A 13,586-nucleotide genomic window follows, 5' to 3' on the forward strand; every position below is an offset into this window, starting at 1 on the left:
ATCTTGTTTTTCTTTGATACCATCTTCACTTCAATAGGACACATAAACTATGTTCCTATACTCCTTCATTCCCCCGCCTTTATATAGTTGTCTAAAACTACATATTTTACATTGAGTTCAAAACCACTGATTTGTCCTTAGAGTTTGTGTATTTTATATCATGTAGGAAGTAAATAGTGGAATTACAGTTCAAAAAGTATTGACTTCTATTTGTATTTCATTGTCATTGGAGAATGTGCTTTGAGTATATTCAATTATTATTATTATTATTATTTTTAAAATTTCTTGGGGCTTGTTTTATGTCCCAGCTTATGGTCCCTTCTCGAGAAAGATCTGTGATCACTAGAGAAAAATGAGTGTCCTGGTGCTTTGGGATGTAAGGTACTACATATGTCTGTTAAAATTCTCTATATCTCTTTCTCCTTTCCCTGTCTCTCTGCCGGCAGGACTCCCCTCAGAATCTGAAGTAGGGCAGGTCTTTCATCGGCAAAGTCTCTCAGCATTTGTTTGTCTGTGAAAAATTTAAGCTCTCCCTCAAATTTGAAGGAGAGTTTTGCTGGATAAAGTATTCTTGGGTTGGAAATTTTTCTCTGTCAGAATTTTAAATATGTCATGCCACTGCCTTCTCGCCTCCACAGTGGCCACTGAGTAGTCACTACTTGGTCTTATGTTGTTTCCTTTGTATGTGGTGAATTGCTTTTCTCTTGCTGCTTTCAGAACTTGCTCCTTCTCTTCAGTATTTGACATTCTGATCAGAATATGTCTTGGAGTGGGTTTATTTGGATTTATTCTATTTGGAGTTCGCTGGGCATTTATGCTTTGTGTATTTATATTGTGTAGAAGGTTGGGGAAGTTTTCCCCAACAATTTCTTTGAATACTCTTTCTAGACCTTTACCCTTCTCTTCCCCTTCTGGGACACCAATGAGTCTTAAGTTTGGATGTTTTATTTTATCTATCATATCCCTGAGATCCATTTCGATTTTTTCGATTTTTTTCTCCATTCTTTCTTTTGTTCTTTCATTTTCTGTTCTGTGGGTTTCTAGGACACTGAGATGTTGTTCAGCTTCCTCTGGTCTTGTATTGTGAATATCCAGAGTCTTTTTAATTTGGCCAACAGTTTCTTTTATTTCCATAAGATCTTCCATTTTTTTATTTACTCTTGGTATCTCTTCTTTATGCTCTTCAAGGGTCTTCTTTATGTCACTAATATCCTGGGCCATGGTCTTCTTGATGTCCTTTAAATCCTTTGTCATGTTTTCGTTCCTCGATTGTAGTTCTTTGATTAATTTTGTGAGGTACAGTGTATCTTCTGATATTTTGATTTGTGTGTTTGGAGTTGGATTCTCCATATCTTCTGGTTTTATCATATGCATTAAGATTTTCTGTTGTTTTTGGCCTCTTGGCATTTGTTTTGCTTGATAGGATTCTTTAAAGTTGTAAAGAAAAAGGGATATCGATCTAATTTTTCAGGAACACAGTTTGGTGACGTACACCTTCTCTAACTAACCAGCAGATCGCATCTGTGAGTCACCTATATCCCTCAAGTCAGTTCTCAACCTTGTTTCCGCGGTGTGTGGGGAAATGATTCTTGTGGGTTCAGTTGGAGAACTCAGTTTGGGTGTGTTGCTGGAGCTGTCCGCCCTGAATGTGGGGAGTGTGTACGGGTGGCCAGGGAGGAAGGGCAGTTTTAATGTTCAAATCCCCTAGGGTCCCGGAGATTCAAGGCTGCCACAAGAGTCTAAGTCTTCATTTCAGTTCAGCCCCAGACCCTCTCTCTCGCTGATCCACAAACCACCGGACTTGGCATAGCGTCCCTGGGTTCTCCAAGTGGATCCCCCCTCCCAGCCGCACTCCTCTAGGAGCTCAGCTGAGGGAATGCCATGCTACTTCACCGTCCGTCAAGGGCCGCCCCGGGCCGCCAGGCCATGAGGCGGCGCGCTCTCAGGCTGAGGCAAAAATGGCTGAACAGGGTGTCTCAACCCCCTCCTCCTAGCACAGTTCCTCCTTCCCAGCTCCAGGACAACTGGCGGGGCTCTGGGCTGTGGGCACGGCCCCGGGCAGGAGTTTATCCAGCCCTCCGGGGGGCCAGCTGCTAGCCGTGGGGTTTCTTTCTGCTTCCGGCTCTCCCCTCCGTTCCCCCGGACCCAAGGGTATCTGCTGCGGGCTATCTTCCCAGCCAGAAACCAAGAGGCTGGCCCAGCCCCCTCTTGCTGTGTTTTACTGCGTGGTTCCCACAATCACAGCTGGAGCCGCTCCTGGGTTTTTTCCTTTTTTTTTTTTTTTTTTTTTAAAAGAGCCAGCCGGTCTCCAAACGCTGAACCCTGGCTTCCCCAGCCCGCCGCGTGGCTGCGGGTCTTCCAGCCAGCTTACTCACTCGTTTCAGAATGCCGACTCCTGGTTTCACCAAGTACACGGCCCCTCTGGAGCTAGGAGCCCTCGTCCAGCTGGCGCATCGCTATAACCAGTATTCTAGGTCACTTTCTGGTTTTTAGCTAGTGTTTTTCACGGAGGCGTCTTTTTCTCCCTGTCTCAGCTAGCCGTCATCTTAGTTTCTCTGAAACTGGCTTTTTAAAATAAACTGAAATGGTCTGGCAGAGAATATAACGACTACTACTACAGTTTGGTGTCACTGACTTGGTTTATGCTAAGGCATCAGCAGTTTTACCCACCACTGCTTCTAAACCACTGATGCAAATGCTGGTGCAGTGTAAAAGGTAAGTAATCTTAGTTTTACTACGAAAATTGTTTTGACATTGTAGAAAAGGTCTCAAGGACCTCCAGGGATCTTTTGACCACACTTTGAGAAACACTGCTCTAGTGTCTTGGGTATACAAATCTAGTCTGATATTTAACCTAGACAAAGTACTGGTGCTCCCCACCCCCTTGCCCCGACGGGTATACTGATATCCTCATTCTCTTTTCCTGATTTAAGGAACCTGTAATTTCTGGCTCCACTTTGACAGAAAAGTCATTTGTCCCAGATCTGGGAGTAACAGTAAAGATTTACAGCAATGAAAAAACAAATGCAGGACCAAGGGCCTATTTTGAAAGGGAGACAGTAAGAGTTGCTTTTGGAAAACAGGTACAATCATGAACAAGTGACTCAGCTGTAACTTCAATAACAACACAGGCTGCTATTAAAGGCTTATGGAACTCCTGACTCAACCACTTAGCAAATCTGACAAGATACCAAAGAATAAATACCCACATAACATAAGGAGTATGAATCAGGAGTACTCAGGTATCGGGAAAACCTAAATAATAAAGCTGGACAAAACTGTATCAACTTAAAACAAGACTCAAATTCAGCAAGAAACACCATACCTCTGAATGATCAATGGGAGGAAGAGGATCAATGATTTTTTTAGAAGGTGCAATTGGATTTCCATCACTATCGTACTCCAGGTTATCTTCCTCCTCCTCCTGAACCACACCAGCAGTTGGGTTTTCTGCCATGTATCGAAAATAAGCTTCCTGCAGGAAAGCACAAAAGCATAATCAGACCCAAGTATGACAGAGAACATTCCAGCTCATGTAATTAGTGCATACAGTGTACCAGGTGATTGCTCAGTTTAAATACCTACCAAGCAAGACACGACTTACTAGCAACGATTCCTTTAACAATAGCACTATTGTTATAAATGAGGCAGTTAGTACCACGAAATGAATTTAGCTTGTTTAACCTAAGACTTACAGATCTGTCTGTCCCATAGCCTTCCTGGAGTGGGACTTCAGCCTACCCTGCCCAGGGCGGTAGAACACATGCTATGGCTTTACCAATCCAAGTTTGGAAGCTGACACCGATTAGAAAGGTCACAAACCTGGAAAGGGCTACTGTTCTTTCTGGTTCCCTCTCACCAGCCCACAACTGAACAGTAGGGAAATGAAATACTAAAGGACAGTCATAATAATAATGTCCCGTCTTGAAATACAAGAAACAAAAACAGAACCCTTAGAAAGAGGTAAAGGTTAGATGTTCCTAGAGGCCATCAATAGATCCCACACTATTCTACTTCTTGATTTACCAGAATAACTGTTAATTTTGTATTAAAAAAAAATCAAGAGGAATAAAGCTCATATTTGTTTTTGTTGTCATAGGTGATCAAAAATTCCATCTTCAATATGGGAGAAAGCAATATGAATCTTTATATTACCAACTGGTCACACAGTAGAAAAGGAGGCAAGTCAAATGGTATTCCCTGCTGAATGTCAGGAATGGCCATTTCAGTGAATACAACAAGTTCTAGCTTGTCCCCAGTATAGACTTTGTGGGGTAAAAATAAAAGATAGAAATACTGCATAGGAACTCACTTGGTCATCTTCCTCTTCAATGTCATCTCGAATACCCCTGGAAAAACAAGCGGAGAAACAAACTTCCCTGCAAATGTTCCCCATACCCAGCTCCATACTTAAAGCAGATTAGTGTTGAATTCCGTACAGCACAGGAACTCTCAACACTAACAATAACAAAACAACAATAAGCACACTATAAACTATCCACCCAACGTATATGTTTGGTTTCACTCTATAAGTTTCAGTTTGTATTCCTGTTGGATGGGATGATATGACACCCCTGAAAACATCAATTACTAATAAGGATGTAAAAATCAAGAACTTTCTGAAGACAGATACGAAAGGATCCTAACCTTACTAACTCCACACAACAAACACAATGCAGTTGTGAAAAGGATTATATATACATATATATATATAAAAAATTCTGCATACATTTGTGCATTCTAAGTATATACATATGGTATATACAGAAAAGAATGTCATAATGTTCTTAATGTCCCCTAGAATTTTGAACTCGAGTAAATGCTTTCAGCCAACATTCGTAACCTTGGGGATAGAGAAAAAAACTACATCAACTCACACAAAGAACCCACTGCATCCTTCAGGAGCAATAGAAAGTATGGTTGCTTAGTTCCCCCAACCATCTCTTTATAGTCAGACTTTCTTCCTAACCTAGAGCACTGGCTTTTCCTAAGGCAACAGGAAGCAACACCACTAGTGCTGGCAGCTGGAAGAGGATGTAACACACACTAAAGCACCAAAAAGAGGGCTGAACCTCCATATGGCACAGGAAACTTGGGGAGGCCCTGAAGCAATGACTGTTGAGTGGAATGAGAAAAAAAGTCCAACTGTGCCTACTTCCTTGCACCTGGTAGCAAAAGCCTTAGGAGTATGTTCAGGAGGGAAAAGAGAAGAATTCCCTTCCCCAGAAAGTAAAGTATTTCAAGTTCTGACTGTGGTTGCTAAAGCATAATGTCACTTCTTAAATGAAATGAAGTTTTATTATTAATACACATAGCTTTTTATGATATAATCGCCTTTATTCTCATAATCAATCAGATAAGTATTTACCCTATTTTATACCAATATGGATAATACTAAACCCAAACTTCAGTTATAATGCTTCCCTGTAATTTATTCTTTGTGTTTACTAAACAACTATTTATAGTTTAACACCAAATACTATTCTACCAAACAGAATACTTTCAAATTATTGTAAATGTAAAGACTTTGGCCATATCTGCTATATGTACATACTGAAATATTATTCAAGATATAGGAATAACTTCAAGTAAAGACATCTGTATACTTTAAAACTGTTTTCTAGAAATACTGGGGAAAAGGATTTGCAATACTTTAGCAATTTTCATGTAACCTTTGTGAGGGAGAAGAAAACAACTTACTTTACGTTTTTTCTTTCCTTGTCCTTGTCTTCGAGCCTCTTCATGTCTCTAGCTGCCTGATCCTAATGACACAAAAGGCCACATGGAATCATATCAACTGAAAATACTGAAAGGAAAAGTTCTTTAAAGAATTTTTAGATTGGAACAAGTGCCATCATAGCTCTAGCTACAATGTAAAATGCCTCCACAAAGAATAAATTTGTATTCTGATAATTATTTTCAACGAAAAACACCCAAATACTCTAAATACTTGGTTATATATGAACTACATGATTTTTATCTGCAATATATGCCATGCATACAAAAATTAACAAAAATGCTTGATTCACAAATACATAAACTTTGATCATCTTTTTCTTTTAAAGTTAATGATAATTTAGAGCTATAAAGGACCTTAAATTCAGGCAAATCAGCCTTTCTAAAAGTCTGACTTTAAACCATTTATATCGAGATGAATCCAGACATTCTGACCAGCATCCAGCCCAAGATCATCCAGTTTGGATAGTCAACCCAGGAAGAGCTTTCAGTGTTTAAGTTTCTCCCAGTTGCTGATACAGATTTCAGTGATACAAGTCAGCAGAGCCTGAATTCTCAAGGTTGCATCTCTGAAAAATCTTGCGAAGCATGGCTTTAGATCTCAGAACCTGCTTTCAATGTGATGCATTTTCAATGTGACGCATCCAGGAGTCAGACAATCTAGAGTCTGAACCCAGCCAAGGACCTGGTATCCAGGGGGGAGAGGGAACCTCTGAGTTCCAGGGCCCTCAGCTCAGCTTGTATCAAACCAGCAATGGCTTGTTTGCAAGGCAGGAAGTACAAAGACTCCGTAAGGTGTTTCATTTGTGACTGCGGCCAGAAAAACACAGCAAGGAAGAAATGATTTCTCAACTGATCCTGGAACAATTTGTGATGAACGGACACTGCAGAAACAAGTCCACTTTGATAGAGAGATGGAATTCAAGTGGAAGAAACCTGAAGAAACTCATGGACGATCTCACCGATGATTGCATGAAGTCACCTAGCTTTGTCCACATCCACATGCAGGGACAGGAAGCCCTCTTCTCAGAGAATATGCCCTTAAGAGAAGTTGTTTTTCATCTCATGGAACAAATACCAGCAGGAACCCCAAGAGGAGAGAGCATGAGGGGACCCTTCCAGTGTCCCCAAGATATTCCGCTTCAAACAGGATAAGGAGATGAATATAAAGACAGCAGCAACATTTCTGTGAAAACCAATCAAGTAAATGACAGCACTACTAGTCGAGGCAATCAAGTACCTTTCCTACTTATTATTTGGGAAGAGGACAGCCATGAGCCTGAAGATGTGCAGAACTCCGGAAGAGCAGGGCTTGGCTCCTCCAGATCCCAGGAAGGATCCCCAGGAGGACCCTCTTATGAAGATGTCCTATGGAAGTGGATCCACAGTTTCTCCCCAGGCCAGACCAGGCCACTCCTGAACCTGTCCCTCCCCAAGCCACTCCCGAGCCTGTCCCTACTGACCAAAGCAATAATGGAACATCCAGGTGTGGGGTAAATCAAGAAAGAGTCGGGGTTCCCCCAAATCATACAGATGTGAGGACTGCTCCAGCGAAGACATAGGAACAAGAGACCATTTGTGCAGAGTGTCACAAAGGTTTCTTCCAGACATCAGACCTACACGTGCACCAGAAGATTCACGCAGTGGAGAAGCCCTTCAAGTGCAGCACGTGTGAAAAGTCCTTCAGCCATGAAGCCAACCTGCAGGCTCATGAGAGAATCCACACCAGAGAGAAGCCCTACGTATACTCCCTTTGCCAGAGAAGCTACCGCCAGTCATCCATGTACCACCGCCACGTGCAGAACCACCAGCAAATTAATCTCAAAAGCGATTCTGACACACCAGAAGCTACTGTCCCCACATAAGATGTATGTTTTAATTATCTGGTGTGCTTAATATTTCCTACAAAATGGTAATTATTTTAGTTACGAGATCAGATAGAATTATTCTGTTCTCCACCTTCCTTTATTGTGTGATACCCTTATTCAAAGATTAAATTTTACTGAGGAAGACTTCAGATAGAAAAAGAGATAAAATGAAGCAAGCAAGCAAACAAAAAAACCCCATTTACATCAGAAGTATCAGTAAGGCTAATAAAAAGGAGACAGAGCATTTAAAAATTGCATGCAATTTTTATGTTTTCCACAGGCAATTCTTATACACAGCAAATTGACAACTGCTAACTTAAAATACTCCTTTGTTTTATACGTGTTGAAAAATCAAGGCCAGAAGAATTAAGTGAGTTTCTCAAGGTTACATGTATTCTGCACAACTTTCTTATCATAGAGCAGCATGAGTTCTTACGGCTACTTTGACTAAGAAAAATGCCATTATATACAACCTGGCATGGTTAGGTGTTCTATCTAATCAAATATTCTCGATAAAGAGGAATTATTTTAAAAAAGAATATTACATACAAACTACCTACTTTTCAAGGGAATGAAACAGAATATTACACATACTTAAGACTAACTAAATTAAAGATGTCATAAGCAATGTGATAGAAAAAAACAAGTCGCAAACACTTAAGAGAACAGATTTTTTTAAGCCTACATAAATCTTTTCAAACACTGGCTAAAACAATCTTCATTCTAGTTCAAACACTAGAAAACTTTACATCTTCTAGAAAAGTTTACATCTAAGATCAGGGATTAATGCAACATTTTGACAACAAAACTCTCTTCAAGATCAGATGACATCCAATCTCTGTGTCATAAAATCAGCAAAGGCCCTTTTGAAACTGTATGTCAAAAAGATACCAAAGACTGAGACTTCCGGAAAGATGGCAGACTAGGGAGCTACAGGGCTCATGCCTCTTCCAAAAACAGCTTAGTGGACAGGCAGAAACCATCCAAAGAAGCAAGTGTTCTGGGCTTCTGGAGACCAGGGGAGTACTGTGCAGCATGGAGGGAAGAGTAGGAAGAAAAGCCTGAGAAACTGCGGTCAAGAACTGTGAGTAACTCACTGGGCTGCAGCTCCTGATGTCCATCCCTCACCCTCAAAGGAAGCAGCTACAGGTCAGCCCAGTCCCTGCCTAGTGGGCTGCTATAGACTGGGAGGGCCGTGGAAGTCTTCCTTCCCAAGAACAGAGCGGGGCATGGCCCAGTACTGATCCATCTATTGGCCAGCAAATTTAGACGACTGGGTCCTGTTGTTTTAGCCTGTCTTGGACAGGTGCCACTGTGCCATTGTTTCGACCTGCATCAGAGGCAGAGCTGACAGAAGGCTAAAAATAACCTGTCAGAGGGCTATGGGGAATGGGTTGCTGAAAAGTGCCATTTGTTCGCAGACCAGAAACACGCAGCCTTGGGGAGCTGAAAAGAAGCTTTTTGGCATCTTTTCTGACCCTTTCCCCAAAGCCCTTTAGAACTGGTCTGCGCCCCCTGCATTAGGTCCCTGGGCCTGTTTTGGCTAGGAAATACTGACCAACCAAGTGTTAAAGAAGAGCCTCAACACAAACCCAATCTATAACAAAACTCTAGATGAGAGAAAAACTGACCTTCAAATAACTGTATCAAGATAATCAGATGCCCAGATATTAGTAAAAAATTAAAAGCCACACTAAGAAACTGGAAGATATTGCTCAAAAGAACAAATTAAAAAGTCAGAGGAGATACAGAACTTGGAACAATTAATCAAAAATGTTCAAACAAATCTAAATCAATTCAAGGAGATGAAGGAAAATATGGCTAAAGAGATAAAGGATATTAAGAAAACACTGGGTGAGCATAAAGAATTTGAAAGCATGCAAAGAAAAATAGAACTTATGGGAATGAAAGGCAGAATAGATGAGAATAAAAATACACTAGAGGCATACAACAGCAGATTTGAACAGGCAGAAGAAAGATCAGTGACCTGGAACACAGGACATCTGAAATCTTACAGACAGAAGAAGACATGGAAAAAAGAATGAAAAAATTTGGCAGGTTCTCAGGGAACTGAATTGATAGCATTAAGTGCACACACATATACACTGTAGATGTCCCAGAAGGAGAAGAGCAGGGAAAAGGGGCAGAAAGAATATTTAAGGAAATAATGGACATAAATTTCCTAACTAAAAGACATAACCATGCATGTCCAAGAAGTTCAGCATACTTCAAACAGAATGAATTCAAATACACCTACTCCAAGACATATATTAATCAGACTGTTAACTGCCAAAGATAAAGAGAATTCTCAAAGCAGCAAGAGAAAAGCAATCTTTCACATACAATAAGCCAGTAAGACTAAGTGCCAATTTCTCATCAGAAACCATGGAGGCGAGAAGGCAGTGGTATGATATATTTAAAATACTGAAAGAGAAAAACTGCCAGCCAAGAATTCTTTATCTGGCAAAACTGCCCTTCAAACATGAAGGAGAATTTAAAATATTCACAGATAAACAGAAGCTGAGAGAGTTCATTAACAAGAGACCTTCCCCACTAAAAATACTAACGGGAGTTCTGAAGGCTGAAAAGACATTAGATAGAGGCTTGGAGTGTAGAAATGAAGTACAGACATGAAGATTATCAGTAAGGGTAACTAAAAGGGTAAAAAGGGAGACAAAAATAAGACATGACATATAAAAGTCAAAGGACAAAACTGTTGAAATAAATACTGCCTTTACAGTAATAACATTGAATGTTAATGGATTATACTCCCCAATCAAAAGACAGATTGGCAGAAAGGATAAAAATATATGATCTAGCTATATGCTGTCTACAAGAGTCACCTTAGACCGAAGTATACAAATAGGTTGAAAGTGAAAGGCTGGAAAAAAATACTTCACACAAACAATAACAAAAACAAAAACAAAAACAAAAAAAAGAGCTGCAGTAGCTATACTAACATCAGACAAAATAGACTTTTAAATGCAAAAATGTTATAAGAGACAAAGAAGGACATTATATATTAATAAAAGGGACAATCCACCAAGAGGAAATAACAATCACAAATATTTATGCATTAAGGAATGCGTAAAGAGTGAAGATAGCAAATATATAGAACTGTAGGGGAATCTCCATGTTTGTGAAACTGGAAGAAGATGACAAGAAGAATGACAGGTAACAGTCAGATGGATATTTAAGGATTTTTTTTCTAGATGAAACAATGAAATTGTCTTTATGTTTTCTGAAAGTTTTCTTAAAGAGATATATACAGAAGTACTGATGGATGACATGTCTGGGATTTGCTTCAAAATAACCCAAAAAAGAACTAGGGGTGGAAGAAGTTAGATAACACTAGTTTGGCCAAAGTGTCATTAGCTGATAAAGTTGTGTGACAGGTACATAGGGATTCATTTTATTATTTTACTTCTGTAGGTGTTTCAAATTTTCCATAATAAAAAGTAAATTATTTCTTCTGAAAAGAAGGAAAAGTAAATTATGAATAAATAAATATTTTAAAAGGCAGAAAAGGAAAAGTCAACATCATGAAGTTAGAATGAGAAGAGTTTCGAGAAGGATATAGGTCATAAGTTTCAATTTCTGCAGAGAGGTTATAGACACTGTAAAAACTGAAAGATGATGATGCTGATAATAAATATTTAAAAGTACAGAATACAGAATATGTAAGTTTAACTGCCTTACACAAATCACTCAATTAATGCTAGATTGAATGAGATAATGTTCATTCAAGAATATACTAAGAATGGTATTTTATATACTGTTCTTAATATATACTGCCAATAACACATATTAATATATATTGTTAGATACTGTTCTTAAACAGAATACACACACACATACACACAAAGCTTAAACTTCTATGTACAAGGGTTATAGTTCAAATTTATAGCCACCAGTCTTCTCTGAAAATACTGCAGGGAAAGGTGAAGTAGATTTAAGAAAATGTAGAATACTAGAACAAAATTCTCAAATAAAATGACCAGAAAACAAATTCTGAACTAGGATTGAGATACTAGGTTAAATTTATCTATTTCCAATTGCTGAATATTTTAATGAAACAATTAAAGAGTTTTCACTTGCCTCCACTTCAGCCATGAATGCCTCCAAGGGATCATCATCACTGTCAGAATCTGCGGGCCTAGAATGGAATTGCTGGCGGGTAGGTGAGTTTTCAGCAGGAATGTAAGGTAAATCAACATTGCTAGAGTCTTCTTCTTCATCTTCAAAATATCTGAAAATTAAAATGCAGATTGGCAAAAACAGTGCTTAGTCTTGCGTTGGTGAATCTTTCATTTAAAGAAAAATCTCTTAATAGGAAGACATATCATGATTAAGTTAACACATACAGGTCAAAATAGAGACCTCCAGGCTTTGGCTAATGTGATGGCTTAGAGCTATGTATTCCAGAAAAATAGGTTTTTAATCTTAATCCATTCCTGTGGGTATGAACCCATGGTAAAATAACATTTTCAAAAGGTCCTATTACCCACTGTAATAGGACCTTTTGAAGACGTTATTTTAGTTAAGATATGGCCTATTACTAGGGGCCTTATAGAGGAGGCCACAGGGGAAAACAACAGGAAAAGAACCTGGAAGTCAACAAAACATGGAAGACAGCGAAGACACCTTTATGTGCATTGCCATGACAGAAAAGACAACTACCCAAGGATCACCAGTAGCCAGCCCAAGAAAGCCAATCTTTGAGGAGAAAACATCACCTTGCTGACACCTCAATTTTGGACTTTTCCTTGCTTCAACTATGAACCAATAAATTCCTTTTGTTAAGTCAACCCAATATATGGTATTTGTTTTAGGAGCTAGAAAACTATGACAGTTAAAGACCTAATTATCAAGTATTACTTAATATATACAAAATTCCAGGATTGCAAAAAACCAGTCATAACAAATTCTTTATTTCAATAGTGTTTATTCAAATCACATTCCCAGTTCTTTTAAAAGGGATGAGCTTTCAGTACAAATTTAGTATTTCATTGTTGAATAGATAGTATTCAGCATATATAAGAGGCTGTGCTATAGCAAAAAATGAGACTTGTATATGAAATATTAAAAACATAGTTTATACTTTATAAGCCTTAAACAAATTTCAAAGGAATTTTCATAAGGCTGCAGACTTCCTTCAGAAATTTTGGGCTATTTTCTAAGGACTTACAGAAAACTATAAGACTTAAAAAAATAAAAGCTCAATGCAAAATCATTCATCACATATACTTAAGTATTCGTAAAGGACAACTTCAAAGCCTGAAGAAAGCATCAGCATCCCTCTACCAAACATCCCAGAAAAGGATGTCATACAGCTCTTTATAAATCAAACAAAACAAAACAGACAAACCTTAGACCTTATCTCAAAATTAAATAAAATAGTAATCAACTAAATATTAGTTTACACACATAGCAACTGCAGTTTAAAATGTTAAAGTATTTCAAGTCTTCACAGGAATTATATTAAAAGCACCTACAACTGTCATACATTTGCATATGTGTATGTGCATACACACTAACGCACACTCTGTAGGTTTCATTTAACTAATTTTTCGAACTGCCCAATGTACCCTGAATTGGTAAACTGCTCTCTAGAATAATGATTCTTGACTATGCCAGATTTCAAACACCTATTTCTGTAGTTGATTCAGAGTAACACATCAGCTTTCTAAAATGCTGTGTACTGTAAAAAAATCTAAAAACTCCCTCTTAAGAATCTTCATTAAAAAAACAAAAAACAAAAACAAACAAAAAACTCTTAGGCAGTGTCACAACTGGGTTGGAAATAACAAAAAGAGATTTCTTTAGCCTCAGGCAAAGGAGAAATTATAATCTTTAGAAATTGGAGTTCAAACTTTTAACCCCCAGCTTATTATAACCATCTGCTTATTAGACAAGCAAGTTAAAAAACAGAATTGGTAAATGTTTCCTAAGATCTGTGGGCAAAGATCTAAGTAGATTTTT

At 38.6% G+C, this 13,586-nt stretch overlaps 1 protein-coding gene across 3 annotated transcripts in view; it reads right to left on the reverse strand.

The window, feature by feature from the left end:
- The window catches only part of DDX42 (DEAD-box helicase 42), a 43,020-nt gene that overhangs the window by 19,314 nt on the left and 10,120 nt on the right, over positions 1-13,586 (reverse strand). For 2 of the 3 annotated variants that reach the window (XM_037810775.1, XM_037810774.1), the window contains exons 3-6: positions 11,703-11,853; positions 5,701-5,762; positions 4,313-4,349; positions 3,326-3,475 (exon numbers count right to left, since the gene is read on the reverse strand). In XM_037810775.1, the coding sequence (XP_037666703.1) occupies positions 3,326-3,475; positions 4,313-4,349; positions 5,701-5,762; positions 11,703-11,853 (400 nt within the window). Of the gene's footprint in view, positions 1-3,325; positions 3,476-4,312; positions 4,350-5,700; positions 5,763-11,702; positions 11,854-13,586 lie in introns of those variants that run through there. The other variant, XM_037810776.1, reaches the window with a different exon arrangement.

Source organism: Choloepus didactylus, chromosome 18, assembly GCF_015220235.1.
Source record: "Choloepus didactylus isolate mChoDid1 chromosome 18, mChoDid1.pri, whole genome shotgun sequence".
NCBI classification, from domain to species: Eukaryota; Metazoa; Chordata; class Mammalia; order Pilosa; family Megalonychidae; genus Choloepus; species Choloepus didactylus.